Here is a 23,895-nt window from a genome sequence, read left to right as displayed (position 1 = left end):
AGGAAAAAAGCTATTATATTAAGTGCAATGTTATTTTTCCGAGTAGTCTGATCTCTGAACAATTAACCCCTTGACATGAAGGGTTAGATGCACAGCAGCTGTTCTCTAGACAGCACTGTATGCTGGAAGCCTGAGCACAAGGAGAGAAGTCTTCACAGAACACACAGCATTTGAACAGTGCAGGTTATCACTGGTATTTCATCACCAGGGAGAAGAGAAACTGTCCTTTCCACCCACCTGTATGTATGAAGAGGCGAGACAGGAGGAATGGCAACTATGATGCAAACTTAAATGTAAGCATTACATCTTCTACCTTATTTTCCAAACCCTATCTCAAGCACATCAACACCCTGACATTCCCCATAACACAACCTGTGTGTTCCAAAACACATTTGATGTAGTCTACCTACACTAGGAATGTATTTTATGAACTGTGGACTGCAGCTACTGCACAAATACACTAGGGCTGAGGCAAACTAATATTTGGCTTTCTATTTGGAACAGTCATTGTGCTTCCTGCAGTAGCTGCTTTTTAGCAGGAATGTTTCTGGTGTATGACTTAAGTAGCAGCAGAGTGCTGTGGTATCAAAAAGCAAATACTCCTCTAGGCTACAATAGCTGGAGTTTCATGAGGCATTCACTTAGGGAACACAACAATGACCTTATCTCTCCTTCAACTTTTTGTTACCTAAGTACACTTTACTAGAAGAAAAATCACCTACACTGAAGTGCAAGCCCCACCTGAAAAGAAAAATGGAAATTAGTATCTCTGTTGCCTGTAAACCAATTTTAACATCTGCAGGATACTCAACTTCTCAATGACCACTCTCCTAGTAACCTGAGTACTATGGCACTCATTCATGTGCACTGTTTATTTCAAACCACTGGCCCTTGATCTAATCCAAGCTGCAAGTCCTGTGACAGCAGATGTGCAGGTTCTCTTCCAGATTCCAGATGTGTATGCTACACATACAGCAGCAGCAAGGGTATTTTCCTAAGTTTTAAGTCTAATGTCTGAACTGTGTATGAACAGCAATGCGTCTTCAAATCATGTGCACACAGCAGATTGAAACACCATCCCTGGCTTACTGTCACCTATTAAGAGCAAGTTTGCAAGGCCACCTAATGCCCAGCCTGTAGACCACCACAGCAGAGCTTGCAGTGAGTAGTGACTTATTTCTCTCTCAACAGATCAGCAGGAGAACTGAAGGAGAAAACAGGAGACAGTGAGTCCATCCCTAATAAACAGAAGAAAAAATAGTACTAAAGCAATCAGAATATGAGTAAGGTAAAAGTGCAGGCACTAACATTCCGTTACCCTTAGAGAAGTTTACAGAAAGTGACTTAAAAACAGTTAAAGTCATGACATGCTTAAGCTTAGCTATAAAAATAAGCAGACTGGCAAACTGCAAGACAGCACACACAGATTACCTGAAGATTTATTCAGCTTTGCTGAAAATATAGCAGTAGGTTTTTCCTTTTCTTTAACAGAAGCAGCTTCTCGCTCAGGTTCCTTCTCAAAAGCTTCTGGTTTTCCTACACTGACCATCTCTTTTTCAGCAGGTGAAGGTGAGGTATCTGTGGCCAGTAAGGACATCTTGGATACTTCAGGCACTTCTTTGTCCACAGCCTCCAAGGACTTTTTCAAGGCATTGATATCTTCCTCAGCTTTTACGTCTACATTCTTTACAGACAGGTCACAGGGTAGCTCTGGACAAGGCAACTGCCTCTTCTCACCTTGGATCACCTTACTGATCTCTTCACTTGCATCTTTGCGCATTACTTCTCTGTCAATGGCTTCTGCCAAAAACTCAAGAGTTTTGGGATGACCTAACATCACAAAGTCATCTTCCACTGTGACTGGGGAAGACTCCATGGGTGAGAGAGCTTTGTCGTCTCCTGTTTTTGGTTGTGTAGCAACAGGTACATCAGCTGGATAAGCCATAGCATTCAGCTCTTCCATCTGAAGAGGAATCTTCTCTACCTTGGCTGGTTTTGTAGGTGGTGGCTCAGAGGGCAGAGCAGCCACAGTTTTGGAAGAGTCCAGTTCGGGTCGGAAAGACTCCAGATAAGGTTTGCCTGTGGCAGCTCCTGAATCCACCAGCTGTTCCTCGTGTTCCTCATCAGTTACAATATTCTCAGCTGATTTACTCTTTAGGATGAGAGATGGATCTTCACTCGCTCTCTCTGTGAAGTCAGCTATCACCTGGCTATTGAACAGGTCAGATTTCCCAAACTGTGGAGATGGCTTTTCATCGAGCTCCTTGTCTTCAGGCACGTCCTGAGGAATGCATTCTGTCACCGGTGTCTTTGAGTATTCCGTAAAGGATGGAGCAGTGGGCTCACCAGAGACCTTTGTTTCCTTAATCAGGTCACATGCAATAGAGATATATGGAGTCTCTGTATCTTCAGGACTGGTGCTACTCTCATGCTCAGGTTTCTTAAATGCTAATGCCTCTTTTGTTTCTTGGGCCTGTGTCGGTGGTGCATTCACTGCCTCTTGATACACGGGAGGCTTTTCAGTCTCTTCTTTTACATTCTCATAATTAACAGTAGGAATAAATGTTTCTAATGGGGAAGCTTCAAGCTGTACAGCAGATGTTTCTGCACCAGCAGTCCCAGTGCTTAGTGGGGCTTCCATAACAATATCTGGCAAGACTGGTGATGGAGCAGCTTCTGAGCCTTCAAAGGAGGGACAGAGTTGTGTCACGGGTTTCAGAGTCTCTTGTACAGACTCGGAGGTTTGAACTAAATCAATCTTTGTTTCATAAGCAAGTTTTGTACATGCTGCGTCATGCATCTCACTTTCATATGCTTCTTGTACTAGATCGGGAGTAAGACCTTCAGGCATATTTGCTGCAGTGTCAGATGGCACTGTTGATATACTCTCTGGTTTAGCATAGTCAGCTTCCTGGCCTTCCTGCTTGCCAACTGCTTTAGTGCTAAAATTACCTTGTTCTGTGCTCGTCTGAGCTTTCATTTCTGCAATCTTTTTCTCATCATCGGTTCTATTTTCTGAAGCACCTTCCTCTAGCGGAGAAAGAGATTTGCCTTTGTTCCCATCAGGACTCATAGAGGATTCAAATTCAGTACAAGTGATGTAAGTCTGCGAAGGTTCTGTTACGGCTTCAGGGGTACTTGGGAAAGAGTGATCTTCCATGCTGCCTTCACTGTCTCTTTCATAATCCCTCTGCACATTCAGCTTACCTACACCGTACTTCTCATCTAAACTGCTTTCTAGCTTGGCATCTACCTTACTTCCAACATCCTCTTTCACGCTGCTCAGTCCATGACTAGCACTTTTTAGCTCCCATATTGGCTCGAATGGTTTGAAGTCCGCGTATTCTTCCCTCTTAAGAGGGTCTTCTTTCTGTGCCCCTTTGTCATCCTGCTCACCACCTCTGTATTTGTCTTTGTTATAGAAGAGATCTTCCTCGTTTTTCTCAAACAAATCTTGAGGACTTTCTGGAGACATTTTCAGCTGCTCTGCAGGCATTTTCTCCAGATTAGGTAATTCTTTAGGGCCCTCTAGCTGTGTTTCTTCTTTAGCCTGAGATAAAATGGCTGCTTCTGCTTTAGCAAATGGGGGTTCTGAGGACTTCATCTCTGATGTCTGAATGTCTTTTCCAATTCCCTCTGAAAGAAATGGATTTCTTGCCTTTTCCACAGGTTCTTTATAAACCTCACTTGCATTTTCTTTGCAAGTGCCTCTTGCAGGTAATCCATCTGAGAGCGTATCAAGGGCTGAGTGCTCTTTAAAGGGATCAGCTGAGACAGGAGAGAAGGAGGGAAGAGAAGGAGCAGTATCAAGCGGGACTGCAGTAAAATCCTCTTGACCAAGCGACTTAGTGCTACCTGGCTGCTCCTGCAAGTCCAGAACTTTTTCTGTGACCATGGACAGAAAGGAAAGTTAGAGAATGCAAGTGCTCTTTAAAGTCAACGCAAACGTTCATGACAGGTTCACATGATGTTAGTTATTAAGAGGTTCTTCCAAGTTCTATCATAAACACTATTACCCATTAAAAGCATGGGCTAAAGTGTGCTATTCTAGTTCACTTCTTCTAGCAGAGAAGTATGCAAGAGGCTAGAGAAGCAGCAACTTTATGCAGTGCAGAGATCACAGTAAAGCTGAAGATGCCAGACAAGTACAGAGCATCCAAGTACAGCAGGCAATATTAACACAGTAAGAGAGGGAGGGTGGCAAGGTGAGACAGAGAGAGGGTATGTGTGGATGCTTGTGCACAGACATATGCACAAACGTGCATGAAGTCCGTTTTTGACATCTTAGTGGGAATTTGGCTAACAAAAAAAGCATTAAAATACTACAGGTACATGTTTTACTTACATAAAGTACTGCAGAAAGTTACTATGGATTGAATCCTTCTGCTAAATCAGTAAAGCGACTATGCTTTGATGTGTTAACCTGTTAATAATATCAACTTCTCTCCTACATCAAGGGTCCAAGAATTCAGATGGCTGTGGCTGGTTCACACAACATTTACCATGTCAAGAAACGAATGTGTATTGAAATCTTGAACAGATCAACTGGAAAGTCACAAGATGGAGCAATGTGATGGAGGCTATTCTTGGACCCATGCTGACTTTTAGTAAAGGCAGACTAATTGGAACGGGTTAATGAGGTCAGAAATGCAGGATGTATTCAGACAAAGGTGAGCAGAAAGAACTTGCCTGCAGAGGAGTGCATCAGAGGCGCAGATGTAGCAGGAAGAGCAAAAAGGGTCTCATCTGAAAAACAAACAAATAACCTCAGCAGAAATAAAGGCTAGGTTGAAGAGGGGAGAAAGCACGCAAGGAGTCAGTTCCCAGGAAGTCAAACAGATCCATAGCCAACATCTACACCCACAGAGAACCACAGAACTGGATACAAGCCCTGTGATTTGGGAAAGGCAACACTCAGATTTCTCATTTACAGTGGGATCTTCACTGAGGCAACTGAGGGACCTCCATCCTCCAAGTCAGTGACCACACTTAGGGTAAGATACACCACAGTAGCTACTCTTTACTTGCATTCTCCAAACATTTACACTACTGAGCAGCTACAGCAGCTCTAGCACCAGAAAAACCACTTGACTTGCCATTGGCAATGACTCCATCAGCTCACTTTGTCAGAGGGATTTCTACACCAACCAGCTTGGGTGAGAACAGCAGCAAAATGGAGATTCGACCAAAACTTGTGAGAAGTGACTAAGGCAGCCTTTGAAACTTCCCGAAACAGCACTGGTCAGGCATGCTGATACTGATCAAACCAGGAATAGTAAAGGACTGTACTGTTTGCTGATTGTTTAGGTCTTCAGTATTTTCATAGAATCAGTGAGGTTGGAAAAGCCCTTCAAGCTCATCCAGTCCAACCCTTACTCCAGCACTGCCAAGGCCACCACTAACCCATGGCACTGAGGCCTCGTCTCCACGGGCTGTGAACCCTTGCAGGGACGGTGACTGCAGCCCTGCCCCGGGCAGCCTCTTCCAATGCCTGAGCACCCTCTGGGGCAGGAATTGCTCCTCAGCTCCATCTAAACCTGCCCTGGTGCAGCTTGAGGCCGTTTCCTCTTGTCCCATCCCTTGTTCCTTGGGAGCAGAGCCCAGCCCCTCCTGGCTCCATCCTCCTGTCAGAACCTCCCTGTAGGGAGCGATCAGGTCCCCCCTGAGCCTTCTCTTCTCCACACTGAACCCCCCAGGTCCCTCAGCCCTTCCCCATCACACTTGTGCTCCAGGCTCTGCATCAGCTCCGCTGCCCTTCTCTGGCCCCGCTCCAGCCCCTCAATGTCTCTTGTAGTGTGGGGCCCAGAACTGAACACGCAGCATCACGAGAGCCCGGTACAGGGGAAGTTACAACACAGATAAGCGTCCAAATGAAGGCATTAGTTTTAATGCCTTCTTCAGCATGAGCCCAGGAGCATATTTTGCTTCGCTGTATTTGTTTTACCCCTAACATTTCACACGACATTCCCAGCTCTCCAATTTCCACTCAGAGAACTAAGTAAATATAAGGCAGGCCACACTTCTAAGCTAAGGAAGTCACCACCCTCCTTCACTACTGCATGGTGGTGAGAAGCTCGACAATGTTAGAGCTTCATATTGCACATTACCCAAAGTAAAAGCATACAAACATGGTATTTTACTATGCTAAATAAAGCATTTGATGAAAAGCCCCTCCAGAAGCAGCAATACCAGCCATCATTAGGAACCAGGCAAATTAAAACCAGCCCTCCTCTGCATTTCTGCAGCAGCAGCGGTGTTTTTCGCAGGTCCATCATGGCCTATTGGCATTAAGTTAATGTAAAACCAGTAACATTTGGGCAAATGCATTTCATTCTGAAGAATGCACAAAGTTTTCAAATTAAGGCTGTTAAAGCCTATTTGCAATTGAGATCAATTGTATTAGCAGCGTGCAGAATTGTATTAAAGCATTTCAATTAGATTTTGAATGTCTACTACAGACATCAATAATCTTTAGGTTTGATGTTTGCATGGGCAAAAATCAAGCACCACAAAAGAACTATCTATTCTTAAAAGCAAAGAAAAATGGAAGCAATTGATTTGACAAGATGCAAGAAGTGAGGAACTTGGCAGAGCCAGCAGCACACATAGCACAGTCCATGCCTTTCCGCAAAAGCAAGGCCACTTCAACATACTCATGACCTGTCAGGCTTGAGTCAATCCTACCAGGAGTTTCCCAAAAAGATCAAGTCTCCTCACAACCTACTTTTCCTCTCCCAATATACACCCAGTTGGTCTTGTTTCACAGAACATTGTTAGAATCATAGAATGGTTTGGGTTGGAAAGGACCTTAAGATCATCCAGTTCCAACCCCCTGCCATGGGCAGGGACACCTCACACTAAACCATCTCACCCAAGGCTCTGTCCAACCTGGCCTTGAACACTGCCAGGGATGGAGCATTCACAACCTCCCTGGGCAACCCATTCCAGTGCCTCACCACCCTCACAGTAAAGAACTTCCTCCTTAGATCCAATCTAACTCTTATTCCAAGTGATGTTTATAATCCAGAAAATATGGCAAGACAAGAAAACAGTAATAAAGCAGGAGCATAGGACTTGGAATTTAGGAGCTTCCTCAAGTCCTGCTGGGCCGAAGGGATTTCTGTTCAGTTCTCTAGAAATGACATTTTCCTATTAAGGACCACCCAGAGAGAAACCTCAATTCCAAATTTAGAACACATTAAAGCAGTGCTAGAGCTCAGCGGTGGTGAAAGCTTTTAAGGACAAAACCCACACTGGAGGACAAGCAATCGGTGTGTGACACCAGGTCCCAGCACTGCTGTGCTCATCCGCACGCTGCCACGTATCACTGCACACCCTTCATTCCAGGGGATGCTCGATTCCCCATGCCCTGCTCATAGGGATCTCTTCCACAAGCAGGCTGCTCCCAAGGGGCCCACAGCCCCAGGTTAGACAGTCATCGGGTGTGGAGTGACATGAGGGCCTTCAGCGAGAGCTCAGCTTGGGACTAACCGCTCCAAAGAGCCGCTCTGCCTTCCTCAAATGATGCTTTCAGCAGGAACATTGGAGTTTTTACTTCAGTTTCTGGTGTGCCTGGTACACCCAGGATTATTGCTGAGCTTTAGACTTTAGGCCTTAGAATCCCAGCCTGGTTTGTGCTGAAGGGACCTTAAAGCTCCTCTAGCTCCAACCCCTGCCACGGGCAGGGACCCCTTCCACTAGAGCAGCTTGCTCCAAGCCCCTGTGTCCAACCTGGCCTTGAACACTGCCAGGGATGGGGCAGCCACAGCTTCTCTGGGCACCCTGTGCCAACGCCTCAGCACCCTCACAGGGAAGAGCTTCTGCCTAAGAGCTCAGCTCAGTCTCCCCTCGGGCAGGTTCAAGCCATTCCCCTTGTCCCATCCCTGCAGGCCCCTGTCCAAAGCCCCTCTCTGGGTTTCCTGGAGCTTCTTTAGGTATTGGGAAACTGTTTTAAGGTCTTTCCTGAGCCTTGGAGTTTGAATCAAGCAGCTGCACACTCTCCTTTTCTCTCAACATTATGCCTAGATGGATCAAGAAAGCACATACAGAACTGTGTCCCTCTGTGTGTGTACCAAATGCTGATGCAGCCAAAATACCTACTCGTTTAAACAGAGCAGTGGTGTCCACATACTCCATGCTTGAGCCAATGTCAATCCCTCACCTCATCTCTCACTCGCCTGTGGCCCTGCACACACACAGAGATCGCATCAAAGCCTCCAGGGACCTGTGCTGTGGCAATTCACCCTGAAGCTGGTACCAAAGACTACTCCTCAACCTGCAGCTTCCCTGACACCCCACGCTCTCACCTCCTCTGCGCCATGGTATAGCAGCATAGACTTCATTCACTGGAAGGGGTCTGTGCTTTGGAGCAGGACAGAGAAGGCAGGATGGACCTGACAAATGCAGACTGTGCAGCATGAAAACAGAGACCTCTGGCAGCCCAGAAGAAAGGGATCTCGCAGGGAAACCAAGAACAACTCAATTGAGTGGAGGTACTGAGAACGTAGAAATAAAAGATGGGCAAAGAAAGGAGCCCACTGGGGTAAGGTGGCAAAGAGAAAACGCACAACAAACCCTTTAAGGTGTAGTACATTTGGTGTCCAAAGACTAACTGCAACCTCTACCAAAAATTCCAGACTTACAAAGCTTTTGAATACTTCCCAGCCCCAGAGAGAGAGGACTCAAGTTTCTGGTGAGGAACGCTGGTTTTACGAGCATGGGCACTGATTTTCCAGGGCTGCATTAGGACAGCACAACACAGCAGCTCCTCCTCAGGTTTGGCTTCCATTTACTCAACACAGAAACACACAATAGCTGTGCTAGTCACTGGATTCCCAGGTTCTCTTAATGGAAGGATATTATGCCCACACCCAAGCTTTATTTTCCACACATAGCTGGAGTGTGAACAGAGATTACATAAACCAGCATTTCCTAACCAGCCAAGGAGAACCACCCACCTTCCCTCCACCCACCACAGAATGGCATTTTCCCTGCTGAAAGGAAGAAGATACAAGGACTTTTTCCTGCTGTGGGACCTGTACAACCCCTCCAGGCAAGGTGGGAGAACAGAGAAGGGCCTGCACAACTCCCACATCAGCATGAGTGTCAACTGAACCAACCATTCCCCTTCAGGCTAATTCAAATAAGGTGAAAGGAATGCTCCTTTTGCCAGCCATGATATTCACACTGAAGAATCCTCACCTTCAATGCTGGAGGGAGAAACCTTTCAGAACCAGAAACCTTTCTGCGGTGCTTTGATAAACGAGAGGAATTAAACACAGCATCTCTCGGACGTTGCCTGGCACAAAGCAAGACTGCCCAGGCTCAAAGGGAGACCCTAAGGAGCAGGCAAACCACATCAGCCAGTGCTGGAGAACTCCAGAGAACCACTGCCTCTTCCCACCCATTGCTCCATCCATAAGAGCACCAGTAACAACTGACAACTGGTTGTAAATTTGGTAATAGGGTATTGCACACAGTAGGAAAACTTCATCTGTAAAAGATGAGGAGAACAGACCACTGAGGGTGGCTTTTCCTACTTGCCTACCAATGGCAGAAAATAGGTGATCCAAACAAACAAGTAGGACACCACTACTAGAATCAAGTAAAACTTCACAATATATAATCTAAACAAGATTATTCTTTAGTAAAGGTGCATATTCAAAACTCCCTTCTTGACCTACAAAGCAGGCCTTTGCTACAGCAGAGCTACACTCAAAGACAGAAAGAAAATAGAAAGACAGAAAGCAGCCTTCAGTGTCTACAAATCATAAGAATTAACTCAGCAAGATGAACTGTTCAATGTCTGTTTCCACCAGAAGACAGATTTTGATTCCTGAAACACAGAAGAATGAGAGTTCAAAATGAACACTGAACCTCCAGGAGAAAACAGGCTTTACTCCAAATTTGAACTGCCAAAAATACACAATGGTACAGGTTAGTAACCTGCCTTCAGTGTTACAGTTAAGAGAGCTCCAATCTGGAAATGCTGTTACTTTGTATTAGTTAGGGATCACTTTATATTAGTTACTGGAGTAGTCCAATCCATGGTTATTAAAGAGAAGCCTATGGACAGACTCAACCTTGCCCAGGTGATGCTGCCACATGCAGTAAATCACTAATACTGTATTCAGACGCATACACCCATGCTTCACCAGACCAATGCCGCATGACTGCTGCTTGCCTAACAAGAGAGGAAGTTCAGTTTTGCTCATTAGCACACGCTCCTCTGGCTTTTTATTTTAATATCCATGTACACAAACGTATCCCCCCTATTGAGAAAGGAAAAGCATTCACGGAACAGCAGAACAAAGGGAAGCACAAAGTGATTCATACCGACTGAATTCCCTTTTTAACCAAAAGCGTTCTGCAGGTTTTCCCTTGGATTTCTGCAAATTAAATATTCCCTGAAATAAACTAAGAGGTCACCCACAAGCAACTCTGTACAGGCTGAGAAAGCTGGGGCTGTTCAGCCTGGAGAAGAGAAGCTGCGTGGAGACCTCATAGCAGCTTCCAGTATCTGAAGGGGGGCTACAGGGATGCTGGGGAGAGACTCTTCATTAGGGACTGTAGTGACAGGACAAGGGGTAACGGGTTCAAACTTAAACAGGGGAAGTTTAGATTGGATATAAGGAAGAAATTCTTCCCTGTGAGGGTGCTGAGGCGCTGGCACAGGGTGCCCAGAGAAGCTGTGGCTGCCCCATCCCTGGCAGTGTTCAAGGCCAGGTTGGACAGAGCCTTGGGTGACATGGTTTAGTGTGAGGTGTCCCTGCCCATGGCAGGGGGGTTGGAACTGGATGATCTTAAGGTCCTTTCCAACCCAAACTATTCTAGGATTAGCACAAACTCTCATACTTTAAAACTTTTGGTTTCAACTAAAACTTCAGCTTCACCAAGAGATTTCAGGTTTGTTTAAAAACAAGATCCCTGACAACAAGAAGACAAAGAGTTGTCTCTTTAAGCTCATATTAACTTTTGCTCACTGACCACTAACTGGTGGTGTTAAAAGATATTACCAGCATCAATCTTTGATATCAAAGTTTTAGAGAAAAAGCAGAGAAATGGAGATAGATTTCCCAGACAAGAAAGAAAAAGGAAGTGAAGTGAGCTGCAAAGATTTCTGGAGAAATAGAGAATGTTTAAATGAAGAAGTAGTAAACTGACAACTCCAAAAAAAAGCAATTTATGGAAAAACTGCCTTTCCACCCCCAAAACAGACTTGCCAACAGAAAGCAGAGGACTGAAGTCTCGTCACTGAAAACAGGAACTCAGCAAGAACATGTTCTATCCCTCATCACTGTATTCTGGATAACTGATGGATCCTCCCATCTGCTCTCATGTGTGACTCTTTTCATGTACGAGCAGCAGGTCTGTGGTAAGGCAGGTTTATCATAAAATCATAGAAGGGTTTGGGTGGGAAAGGACCTTAACATCATCCAGTTCCAAATCCCCTGCCACAGGCAGGGACACTTCACACTAAACCATCTCACCCAAGGCTCTGTCCAACCTGGCCTTGAACACTGCCAGGGATGGAGCAGTTACTACTTCTTTTGGCACCCTGTGAGGGTGCTGAGGCACTGGCACAGTAAAGAACTTCCTTGTATCTAACCTGAACTTCCCCTGTTTCAGTTTGAACCCATCACCCTTGTCCTATCACTCCAGTCCCTGCTGAAGCATCCCTCTCCAGCATCCTTGTAGGCCCCCTTCAGATACTGTAAGGCTGCTCTGAAGTTTATTGTTCTGATACTTTCCTTATTCTTACTTATGAGCTCAGAATTAGGAAAAGATCTAAATATATTATTTTCTGCATATAAACTGAGTAGACTTCACCCTGATGCCCAGCTGAACTGTGGTAGGAGACTGTATAAAGCTGCTAAATGGCAGTTTCAGTCTTCAGAAACCAAACCCCCATTTCCTGGATTAGTTTGCTGGAGAACGGATGCTATTCTTAAGCCAAAAACCCTCACCAGTTTACAAGAATCAAGTTTTTAAGGATCCACTTCACCTTTGCATGTTTAGAACATGAGAAAAATACCAAACTAACAAGACAGGGGCTGCTTTCATCTTACAGACCTACCACGACAGGACATGGATTCTGAGGGGCCTCTCCTGTTGATACAAATATTTAACACCAAAGAAAACAAGCTGAAATTAATACTCAAAGCAATGGCATCTGTGACATGACTCATCTGCAGCCTGAAAGTTGCATTTGCAGCAAGCCCTCCGGGGCAGATATGAAAGAGAAATTGTCTCCTTCTTCAATGCACCGAGTTGTTCTTCTGTGGACAGCAAAGACTGCCCCAAGCAGCATTTCTAATCTCAAACTGTTATCTAAGCAAAACACATATGTAGCATCACCATGAAGTTAGGCTCTTTTACAGATTAAAGAGCTTCAAAAAGCTCAAAAGGCTTTTGCACTGTCACTCTAAAGCTTTTGCTGCACCAGTGCAGCACTCTCACGCTTCATAACCATAGGGAGGAAATGCCATGTTGGGTTTTTCCCCCTCCTGTGTGTGTTGATGTCAAATTATTATGAGTAAATTGTTACCTCTCGGCATAAAGTGTCAAAAACAACATATGTGGGGATTTAAAAGTTAAATGACTTCAAGGAGAGTCGAGTTCTTGGATGCCTAATTTCCTACTGCAGTAGGAAACAAGGGCACCCAAGTTCACAAGAATTCCCTGAGAAAAGCAGCTGCCTACACAAACTCCATTTAAATCACCTCCCTTTATGATGCAATTGTTCCAAATACGCTATTTCACCAAATATTTAAGGCATTCAAGTTAAAGAACAGTAACTATTAATAGCATCTTTTCACATCATTAGGTCAGGCTGCAGAGCCACAGCAACTAATTAGCTGCTTTTTAGTTTTATGTGTAAATTTATAAGGAGAAGTTCTCAATTTAGGAACTCAGACTGCAAACTGTTTGGAAGTCTTTGAGGACAGCATAGGACCTGCTGCAGAAGATGGAGACTGCTGGAGACTGAAGTGAAAAAGGAGCCGTTTTTAACATCTGGACACCCTTATCTCAGCTAAGATCATAAAAGGATCCAAGAGGTTTGATTAACAAACAAGGGGAGCTGTAGGTCATCCCAGGGCTTCATGGAAATTATCACAAAGTGGTGTCACACATCACGTGCAGAGCAAGTCGTGCTGCCCAGATTTCCCTCGTTGTGTTACTTGAAGTAAAGAAAACAAGTTCAAAAGAAGCATTTCAAACAATGCTTTCAATATTCTGTTTATGGAATCACAAGTGTCCAGCAAGAAGCAGTGTTTTCTTACTGTCTTAAGCAGAAATCTATAAACAAACTGGATTAAGTAAGGTTGATTTGACTGGGGGCTTTTTTTCCTCCCCAATATCATATTTACATGTTCCAACTTGCAGCAACTTCTCTTTTGGAAAAGCTACACCTGAGGCAGGCTGCCAGCAATGCAGATCCTGTGGAGTGCACAAGGACACAGGTAAGGTATATGCCATTTCCTCTTCTGAGCAGCTATAGAGAAGCAAGACAGTACCACTGCCCTGCAACTGCTACCCAAAGCGAGAAGGCACATTAGTTCTGGTTCTTTCCATTACAATTCCCACATTGCCAAACTAAGTACCCACTACAAGGGTGTTTGAAAGGTCATTAAATGCTTCAGACACCTCACTGCCAGCCTCACTTCACTCTTGCACCAAACGTTTTGATCAGTAACAGTCTGGACAGGATCCAAGCAGCATTCCAGAGGATGGTTCTATCACACCATTTCCTATTAAAAGTCCCTCACCCATACGAGGGCCAGTATATCTCCTCAGAGCAGGGACAGAATCTTATCTGGCACATTTTGTTATTAAAAGTAAATAAACAAAGAAAAAAGTCACATAGGTCAGCTCCAAAGGAGCTTTTCATTATTCTTGTATCAAGTACTACAAGAGAACAAGGGATTCTCAGAACCAGGATGCATGTACCTATCACAGACCAGCAATCCACAGCGGCTGGCCACAAGGCAAGTTAAATCCTCTGAAGAACAAAGATAAGCTCTTTGGCTTCTGAGCTCCCAGAGGAGCGGCACTGTTTGCAGACTAACTGTGCCCTGAGGGCCTGTGCCTTCTCCCCCAAGTAAATCAACTGACCTGGTCGTGCCAGTTCTGCCTCCTGAGTCAGCATCAGGTGGTGGGTTAGGATCTCCCTTCCTTCAAGCCAGGTGGCCACAATAATCAACTTCATCTGTTCACAGCCCAGCTCTGATGGCTTGGAATACCCACTTCACAATCACAGCCACGTTTAATATATCAATCACAAACATATTCAATAGCAACGCTTACAATGAATTTAGAACCATCTCAGATGTGAACATCCACAGATCCAATTTCATATAGTTAATTAAAAAGAAAGAAGGAGAAAGAAACAATCTGCCCAACTGCAAACACATGTGTCCAGCTCCATATAGCTTTAAAGTATTCAGTCCTTGGCAATATTTGGAACTAAAGAAATACCAGCTAATTCCTCTAAAAACGGAGTAACTCTTCCTGAATGCCCAGACTCTTTCATTTTGTTGAAGTAACAAATTTGGGTTCTGGCAGAGCCACAAAGCAGAAAAATCTAATAATTACAGCAGAAGTTATTTAAAGGCAGGAGGTCTGAAGAGCCATGCAAATCCTATCATTATGCAGACATTATCCAATTTCATTTTAGAGATTATACCAATCATAAGATTCCCTTTCACTGATTTGTACAGATGGAATTTTTCCCTTTCCCCACAATTAAGCAAATTAAGCAGTATTTAGATTAGCAACTTTATCACTGCGGAAGAATGTATTGATTAGCTAAATTAATCTTTAAAGAATGGAGAAGAGCTGCTACTGATTTCTTTTAGCATCTCTTCCCAGCACATTACCTTGCCTGAGAAGCCTCTGATATAAGAGCTTATAGTCTGTAAAATAAAAACAGATTGATGCATAAGATATCTTCACCTCAAAAGAACAAGGACATTCATCAGAGGATTCACTACAGCCATTAGCAGTTGTAAAAGAGTATCTTTTAATAACAGATAAAGCAGTGTGAAGATGATACACACTGTCCTCATGTCCTCCTCCTCAACAAAGGCTATCACTTGTCAAGCAGCGCTGCATTTCCTGGGTTGCAATAGCTTTTTGATCAATATGGGGTTTAGCAATCCCCTTTAGTTTTTGGCACTTAGATACAATTCATATACAAAAGAAAACCGACTTTCTTGTCCATCAATGTGATTCTTAAAGAAAATGTGGGTTTGACACTAGAAATTCATCCTTTTGCCCTCTGAGCAGCATTTTTCAAGCTGAACACATGAATACTTGAAGACCTGGCTGAAGATCAAGAAAGAAGCAACCTTTCTTCCACAACTACCACATATGTTTTTCTACTTGCTCCAGACCTTCCTTGTTCCTTTCAGTTCTGCAGCTACAACTTGCTTCTGAAAGGCCTTGCACATGCTTTTTCATCTGTTTAAGTTGGCATTCATTTCCTTATCCCACACAAATGACAGGCATTAAGGAAATTTCATCTTCTGTCAGAAAAGAGGGAATAGTGCTCAAGAAAAACCCTTACAAACCAGTAACAACTGGAGGAGCAGCAGGATTCTAACATTAGACCAACAGCATCTAATAGACTGAGATCATTTTTAACTGGCAACAGAAAGTTTATATTTATCTCAGCCTTGTGTCTTATTTAAAGACACCATAATTAACACAGGCTTCCTGGCTGATGAAGTTGATGATATGATTGCCCAGTTCATTAAGAAGCTGCAACTAAGAGTTCACAGTACATTCCTTAAGACACAAAGGAAGCCTTCCAGCAAAAGCAGGGAGGGTCAACCTGGTATTCCTAATGCTTCCCCATGAAAGGGGAGGAAATACAAATATTCTTTCTTTATACATCAGAAAGCAGTAAATGGAAACAAACCCACTAAAAACCATGGGGAAAAGCAGTCATTTGAAAGCATCTCTAAATTAAAATCTTTGTGTTTTGATAGCTACAGTTAGCAGCAGATGATTTCCATTTGAAACATAAAAACATGCTCCTGTGATAATTTGATTTTCTCAGGCTTTGTGAATATTAATAAGTCCATTATTTTACTGCTGTTGTAGTAGCTTTTATTGATGGAAATACCAATTTCAAAAGCCATCCACCAAACCTGTCACATGGCTGCAGTCTGGTGATCTCGGGGCTGGCTTTGCTGAGCTGCCCTAAAAACAGTCTTAACAAGTCGAAAATAACATATGTTTTCAAAACGTAACAGGAGTAATTCCTGGTTTAGATCATAAGACAAGAACTTAAATAACCACATGAAAACACACTTGATTGTTCTACTTGGAATAAGTCTCAGATCACTATTTTTTACTTGGTAATAATAGCTTTTTTCTTTTGTCTCTAATGAAGCTTGATAGTTACACAATTTTCCTCCTACTTCATGCATAAGCATTTCTGAATACCTAAGGACAATTTATCTGTAAGCTATACACAGCTTTCTATTCTCTAGCCCAAAAACTATTTCCTTGCTCAGAGAATATCCAGAGCCTAAAGGCCATGTTTAGATTGAACTATGCACTGCTAATTTCTGCACGAGTTTCACAGTTACTATAGTAACAGGGCGCAAAAAAAAAAGGCTTTTTTCGTTCAGTATAAACAGAAAACAAAGAAACATAACTCAAGCCCACCAAGACATGCCTCAAGTTATAGGTTAACTGCCTTTGTTATTCAAATACCTTCTTCCCAGCACACAAAGGCTGGACTAATCTGATGAGAGCCACCAAGCAGTTGGGTGTGGTAAAACAGACACTGGAACAGTCAAAGCCATCACCCACCCTCAAAATCGGGTGGCAAACAGTAAAGGCCCCAGGGAATGACAACAGCACAAGAATGTGAATCTCCTGGGTTAGAAGAATAATGCCTATATGCCTTCAGGCTTCAGACTGTGATCTCCAAAACCACAGAATCCCAGCCTGGTTTGGGTTGGAAGGGACATCCAGCTCCAACCCCTGCCATGGGCAGGGACCCCTTCCACTAGAGCAGCTTGCTCCAAGCCCCTGTGTCCAACCTGCCCTTGAACACTGCCAGGGATGGGGCAGCCACAGCTTCTCTGGGCACCCTGTGCCAGCGCCTCAGCACCCTCACAGGGAAGAGCTTCTGCCTAAGAGCTCAGCTCAGTCTCCCCTCGGGCAGGTTCAAGCCATTCCCCTTGGCCTGTCCCTCCATCCCTTGTCCCAAGCCCCTCTCCAGGTTTCCTGCAGCCCCTTCAGGCACTGGAGCTGCTCTCAGGTCTCCCCTTCAGGAGCCTTCTCTTCTCCAGGCTGCCCCAGCCCAGCTCCCTCAGCCTGGCTCCAGAGCAGAGCTGCTCCAGCCCTCACAGCATCTCCATGGCCTCCTCTGGCCTCGCTCCAACAGCTCCACGTCCCTCTTGTGCTGTTGCCCCAGAGCTGGATCAGTACTGCAGGGGGTCTCCCCAGAGCACAGCAGAGGGGGAGAATCCCCTCCCTCAACTGCTGCTCACACTCCTTTTGCATCAGCCCAGCACACAATTGGCTAAAATCCTCCTCCTCTTCCCCTGGGCACTGAAGGAAGAGGAAGGAAAAGCAAAGATAACATCCTCACAATACCATAGTAAAATGTATCAAGTTTCTGCAATAACACAAGATGCATCTGCAAGCCACTTAGAAATCATGTTTTTCCAATCACATATCTACTTTTAAACTGTCATTTCACCATGCCAATTGCCTTCAACCACAGCTTATTTCTCTCCTTGTGAGCTGCAATGTTTGAGTCTTTTGGCTTCTATATTCCAAAGAACACAACCCATCTGTAGATCAGCGTTGCAAAAGGATATGACACTTTCCTAGCACCTTTTCACCAGTCAGCAGGAGAAAACCACTGACCAGGAAGCTTTAATGCTCAGCTTACAAGAGTGCTGTCTTTAGTGCTTTTCTTATGTTGTTAAACATTCTAATCTATGAGATATGAAAGAATTTCAGTGTTCACCACCAACGTGATACAATAGGGTGGACAAGATAGTAGCTACTTTGTAGACATGCTGCAAATTTCCTTAAGTACAGATAAGGAGGAAGAGGGGGAAGAAGGGCAAACAAACAGTACTTCTTCACTGTCTCCTGCCTTGTGGTTTGTAGGATTTCATCTCCAAGGGGAAAACTCCCAGTGCAATTCAAGACTTCGCCGAGGGCTACATCATTATATGGTAGGTGGAAGCTGTGTGGTTTTCTCCTGGAAAACAACTCAGAGGATACACACAAAAAGCAAATATACAACCAGACTTGGCAGTATCTTTGCACATACCTCTGGTTAATAGAGGAAATAGCTATTTGGCTTTAGAAACCCTCATCAGCTCAATTACAGAAGCAGGCCCCACTGGGCCAGACACTGTACATGACAACAAATAAAAACAAATAAATAGTGATGCCCTTGTTGAACTCGCCTAGATGGGAACATGAAATACAGAATGAAGATAGCAGCTTTACTAATCAGTCAAATTGCTGGTTACTCTCCTCCTCCTAAGTCACTAGAATGGAAAATGTGTAATAGGAAAAATATCCCATTCTACCTTTGCTATACCTAGCTTGTAACCACCTCCCTTGCAACTTCCCTGACTGCATTTGGCAAGAGAAAGGGTCTTGCACCTCAAAGAAACACTGAAGATCAGTGAGAACATAATGAAGGGTGCAAATGGAAGTCATTAATGGTAGTTTCCAAGGACAGCCGTATTTTTCCCAAGTCATGCTGCATTCTGTCCTCAAAATCCACATAACTGCTGGGTTTGTGCCTGTGCATACACAGCAGCTCACCAGAAAACTCAGCAACGCAGTAAAAAGCCGGGGAGTGGAGATGCTGCTTTAGAATTCGTATAAAATACAAATGACAGGACTTGAATACCCCACTATAGAGTGGGCAGAAGCAGGTATAGATCCCTCCATCTAACCCCCACCTACCGCAGCTGGGGTCAGCTCGGTGAGGGCGAACTCCAACAGAGAACAGTGTGTGTGCTCCTGGTACAGCCTGCGGCATCCTCATCCCTGCTGACCTCTGCTTGACACTGTCTGGCACAGAAGCAAACTGCTCACGAAACCTCTCCTCAGCACTGAGGAATTACAAACAAGCCCTATAAAACTAAATGGAAAAACAAGACTAATTACTAACTGGCCCTCCACAACATTTGCCTATGTACTGAACCGTGGCCAAGCTGCAGGCAGCTGACTTGCAGGGAAACGTCTTTATTCACATTGGATGCTGATCTGGTGGATTTAGCATAGGGGCTTCTTCTAAGTGCAGTTGAATTTCAAAACACCATGGTCTGTTCCAGAAGAGTGATGTGTGACCTCCCTTTAAAAGCAGGAGCTGGTGCTGCAGGATCTAGGGCTTTAAAGATAGAAAGCGCTATATTCTTATTGTTATTTACTGGTTAATCTTACTTTGGACAAGGAAAAAAAGCCAAAGTGTAATACTTTTACCAGATATGTATAACTACCTCAAATTTACTTTTCACTAATTTCGGTAACCAAAAGATTTAAGTGTTCTTCTCAAGATTACTTGTGTTTTCTGCTACCCACAGAACAAGGAGTAGCAAAAACCCCCAGAAAGTATCAAGGAGAGCCTAAGTTTCACTGCAGTCCTCTTGCTTGTTTTCTTCTCCAGCAAGTATATGATTAGCTCTTCAGAAGACTGCTGCTGATGCACAGCCAGAGGCTTGCATTACACAGAATTATGTCACAGTCTCTTACAACGATACTGAACACTCCCAAGTCTGTAACTAACAGTAATTGCGAAGATTTACTTTTAATACACATCCAGATGTATAAATAACACATTTTAATGGGCCATCAAGTAGTCCATACATTTTTTTTCTATTGTTGCACCGACAAAAAGCAGCACCACGACCTACTGTGGTAGATGAAAGAATCCCTGCTATTCTTCGCATGCTTGCTACAGGCAGTATGACTTGCTCATTCTCTGGGGAATTGAAGTTCAAAGTTACTTGCCTCAAATCCTCACTAAATCAAAGAGCCAGGCTGCCAAACTGAGTGCTCTCCAGAATCACAGAATCCCACACTGGTTTGGGTTGGAAGGGACCTTAAAGCCCATCCAGCTCCAAGCCCTGCCATGGGCAGGGGGCACCTTCCAGTAGAGCAGCTTGCTCCAAGCCCCTGTGTCCAACCTGGCCTTGAGCACTGCCAGGGATGAGGCAGCCACAGCTTCTCTGGGCACCCTGTGCCAGTGCCTCAGCACCCTCACAGGGAAGAGCTTCTGCCTAAGAGCTCATCTCAGTCTCCCCTCTGGCAGGTTCAAGCCATTCCCCTTGGCCTGTCCCTACAGGCCCTTGTCCAAAGCCCCTTTCCAGCTTTCTTGTAGCCCCTTTAGGTATTGCAAGACTGTTGTATGTTACATTCTGTTGACTGAGATAGCTGCTAGAGGCAAAACTAAAAAATACATAACATTTAAATGGATACTTAGCATGCTCAAAACTAAGTACCCCTGCATGCGAGAGGACCAAAGTACTCATGACATCACTAGACAAAGCTTTTGTCCAAAAAAGTTGTTCTCAGCAAGTATTTCAGACAGCATCTAATACTCCAACCCCTCATTAGACGAGCATTATGCTCATCATACAACTTGTCTTTGGAAACCAGGCCTCCTACTGACGCCAGGCCTCACTTCAGGGTTCTAAATTAATCATCCCTGATAAATGAAAGTAACTTTTTGACACCTCTGCTCAGCTACACTACCCAATTCTCACAGCTAGGTCTCCTCTACTCTAATAAAGAAGAAATATTTCAGCAATTACTCTGCTCTTTACCTTATCCTTCAGGGGTCAGAGAGTAGAAAGACAAATCAGCTCTAGAAATCACACTTATAGCCCTACTTTTCAAAGTAACATCAAGATTTGGTTGATCCTATTCCTTGCATTCTGTTCTGTTCAAACCTTCCAGAGCTCCACTCAAAAGAAAAGATTCTGCTCAGCCATCATGCAGGGTCCCTCCTCTTAAGTCTGTTGCAAGCTTTTGTCTTCATCTGTCCTCCAAATGGTGGAAACAGAAACAGTCTCCTCCGCATATTGCTACACAGCTACCAGAAGAACAAAAAAAAGTAGGCTTCATGAAAGACAACAGCACAACTAACCATGAAGTCCTGCCACATATGCAAATAAAATGCATTGTGAAACTCCCTCACCAACGAGATCTAGTTCAGGTTTAACAACAGGCCCTTTTTATTATTGTTCCAGACGCCCTTTTTAATGAAGTCTTGAGTATTATGCCCACTCATGCCATGACATCAAATCCTTCTTGAAATCATCCCCCTTTAAAACCCATGCTTCGTACCAATATAACAATAGCCGTGAATAAGAATGCACCATCATGATCGTAAGGCACTTTGGTTTGTTCATTTTCTGTTTTAATGGCCTCATTTCGCTGTTTTAATAGGTTCACGTTAGCTCTCGTACTCTGAACTAAGCAAAAGCAGAGCCAAGGCACAAGCCGCATGCAACACATTAGTCATGCTCCTGGATCAGACCTTCAAGAAAGGGTTTAGCACTTCGGCAGCACTAACAGTTGTTCGGGGAGCAGCACACCCATCACTGCAGCGGATCTGAGCTCCGGAGAACCCCAACATCAAGGGATGAAGCCCCTCAATGATACCTGCGGCCATCCATAGGCATCTGCAGGACGCGAGGCCGGCGTTCCCCTCCCAGCGCTGCCACACCTACAGCAGCCAGCACGCCTTTTGTGCTTCCACACGTACTTCACTAGTTTACATTCCCTCTCGGGGCTTAGGATTCATTGTCTGGGGCCGGAGCGCGACGCTTCCCACACGGGCCGGCGGCTGTGTCAGCCCCGCAGCCGCCCATCCCCGCACCTCCCGCCTGGCTCCCTGCCCCGCCAGGCGGGCTCGGGAAGGAGGTAGGCAGCGCTGCTGCTCAATTCCTCCCCCGCGCCCCTCCCGGCGAGGCGATTTGGTTAAAATGAGTAAGATTTAAAGTAGCCGGATCCCCTCCTCCCCTCGGCTGCCCGCCGCAGGGCTGCCCGCCCCTCCCCGCCGCGTCGGGCCGGGCCAGCGGACGGGAATGCAGTAGCCGCCTTAGACAAGCAGGTTTGGCACCGGGGGAAGAACCGGCGGGACACGGGCGGCCCCTTCATGCCCGCATCCCCCCCCACCTCACCGCGGCCGTTGCCTGGCCCATGTGCGGGGCGGCGCTTCCCCCTCCCGCCATTAGCATAACAGAGAGGGGAAGAGGGGGAAAGAGGAGAAATTACAGAAAACAAATAAAAATAGCGAAGGGGAGGGGGGGCCTTTTCTCCCGCATAAGCTGCGGCGGGGCCGCGCCCCGGCGCGGCGGAGGGGAGGGAGCGATGCCGCAGGAGGCGGCCGCTGGCCGGCAGACAAAGGGAACCTCCCGTCGGGGCAGCGGGCAGCCAAAGCGGGGCGATTCGGGCGAGGACCGGCCGCCGCCCTCCCCGGCCCCGGCGCGGAGGCACTCACCAGCCGAGCCGGAGGAGGACCCTCTTCTCCGAGGAACGACAGCAGCGGCGGGCTCGGGCTTGGGCGGCTGTGGCTGAGCGGGGGCCGAGGGCTGCTCCTGCGCGGGGGACGGTGTGGTGGCGGACGAGGAGGAGGAGGACACGGCTCCCAAGGGACTCCAGTCGGGCTGCGGTGGCTCCGGAGCGGAGGGGCGCGGCGGCTCCGCGGGGCCGCCGAGGTCCAGCAGCTGCGGCGGCCGGTCCTGCAGGGTTGCGGCGGGAGCTGGGGCGGGCTTCCTCTCCATCACCTCCAGCTGCTCGTCGAAGTCTTCGTCCTCTTCTTCTTCCTCCTCCTCCTCTTCCTCCTCCTTCTCGTCGTCGAGCACGAACTGGTAATTAAACTGGGGCTGCTGCGGCCGCGCTGGCCCGGAGGAGGAGGAGACCAGAGGAGACTGGTCCAGCTCGTCCATGGTGCCTGGAGGTGGCGGAACAATGAGAGCGGGCCGCTGGGCTGTGCCTGTGCCGGCTGCGCCGCTGCGGGACCGGCCTCCCCGCCCCGGTGAGTCACCGCCGGGCGCGGCCGCCTGCCCCGCCCCGCGGCGCTGAGCGACAGCGGCGCTGGCCAATAGGAACGGGAGGGGAGATCGGAACAGCCAATAAGGCGCGGCGCTAGGTGCGGCTTCATGAATATGCAGCGTGGGAGGCGGGGCGTGCGGGGTGGTGGAGCGGGGATGGAGAAGTCGGGTAAAGTTCAGCGGCGAGAATGCGGGGTGGGGCCGGGTGGAGAGGGCGGCACCTCACTGTAACGGGGCGCTGGGGAGGTGCCCCCATCCCTCTATCCCCCCCTTCCCAACATCTCCCCATCCCTCATCCCCCAGTCCCTTTATCTCCCCACGGGCCGTGCTCCGGCAGCGCCGTGACAGACGCGCTGTGGGTGCGCACCGGGGTCCATCGCCTCCCCTCCAGCACTAGGGTTACTTTTAGCTCCCTTAGCCGGGAGCGATGCCGCAGGGACCGGTCACCGCGCCCCGGTGCCTCTCACCGCTAAGAGCCAAGCGTCCCGGGTGGCTCCGCACTGCGGGGTGGGGGGAGGCTCCTTCTCCGGCCCCGCAGGCAAGGAGCCGTCAGCGCCTTCCTCGGAGGAGAGCGGAAGGTTTAACCACAACATGATGCATAAAGCGGGCTGGGCCTGAAAAACACACAGGAGGGAGACGTGTTTAGAAGAGACAAACTTGTCCGGTCGCTCGTGTTAGTTTGGGTCAGCCAGCTGAGCAGATCCAGCCATCTCTGGTTGAATCCCAGCTTGTGCTGGGGAAAATGGCAGCAGTTCACAGAGCAGAACTTGGCCTGTGCCTGCATTGGGCCCCGGTGCGGTTTCTTGCTTTCTGTGCAGAGATGGAGCATTGCCCAAAGCCC

The 23,895-nt window shown here is 46.4% G+C and overlaps 1 protein-coding gene across 4 annotated transcripts in view; it reads right to left on the bottom strand.

Annotated features, from left to right (window-relative positions):
• Window positions 1-23,046, bottom strand: part of RTN4 (reticulon 4) — a 47,889-nt gene extending 24,843 nt beyond the window's left edge. Inside the window, exons 1-3 of one of the 4 annotated variants that reach the window (XM_061461667.1) lie at window positions 22,502-23,046; window positions 4,690-4,746; window positions 1,432-3,885 (exon numbers count right to left, since the gene is read on the bottom strand). In XM_061461667.1, coding sequence (XP_061317651.1) covers window positions 1,432-3,885; window positions 4,690-4,746; window positions 22,502-22,949 — 2,959 coding nt within the window. In that variant the 5' untranslated portion in view covers window positions 22,950-23,046. Of the gene's footprint in view, window positions 1-1,431; window positions 3,886-4,689; window positions 4,747-21,593; window positions 21,613-22,501 lie in introns of those variants that run through there. The other 3 variants (XM_061461668.1, XM_061461669.1, XM_061461670.1) reach the window with 3 other exon arrangements.
• Between the last annotated feature and the right edge of the window lie 849 nt (window positions 23,047-23,895).

The sequence above is a fragment of the Pezoporus flaviventris genome, unplaced genomic scaffold (genome assembly GCF_033815535.1).
Source record: "Pezoporus flaviventris isolate CSIRO_AGI_PZ_B2104156 unplaced genomic scaffold, CSIRO_AGI_Pfla_v1 ptg000031l, whole genome shotgun sequence".
Taxonomy (NCBI): Eukaryota; Metazoa; Chordata; class Aves; order Psittaciformes; family Psittacidae; genus Pezoporus; species Pezoporus flaviventris.
The sequence above is the reverse complement of the archived record's forward strand: the minus strand, read 5'-3'. Positions and strand labels throughout refer to the sequence as shown.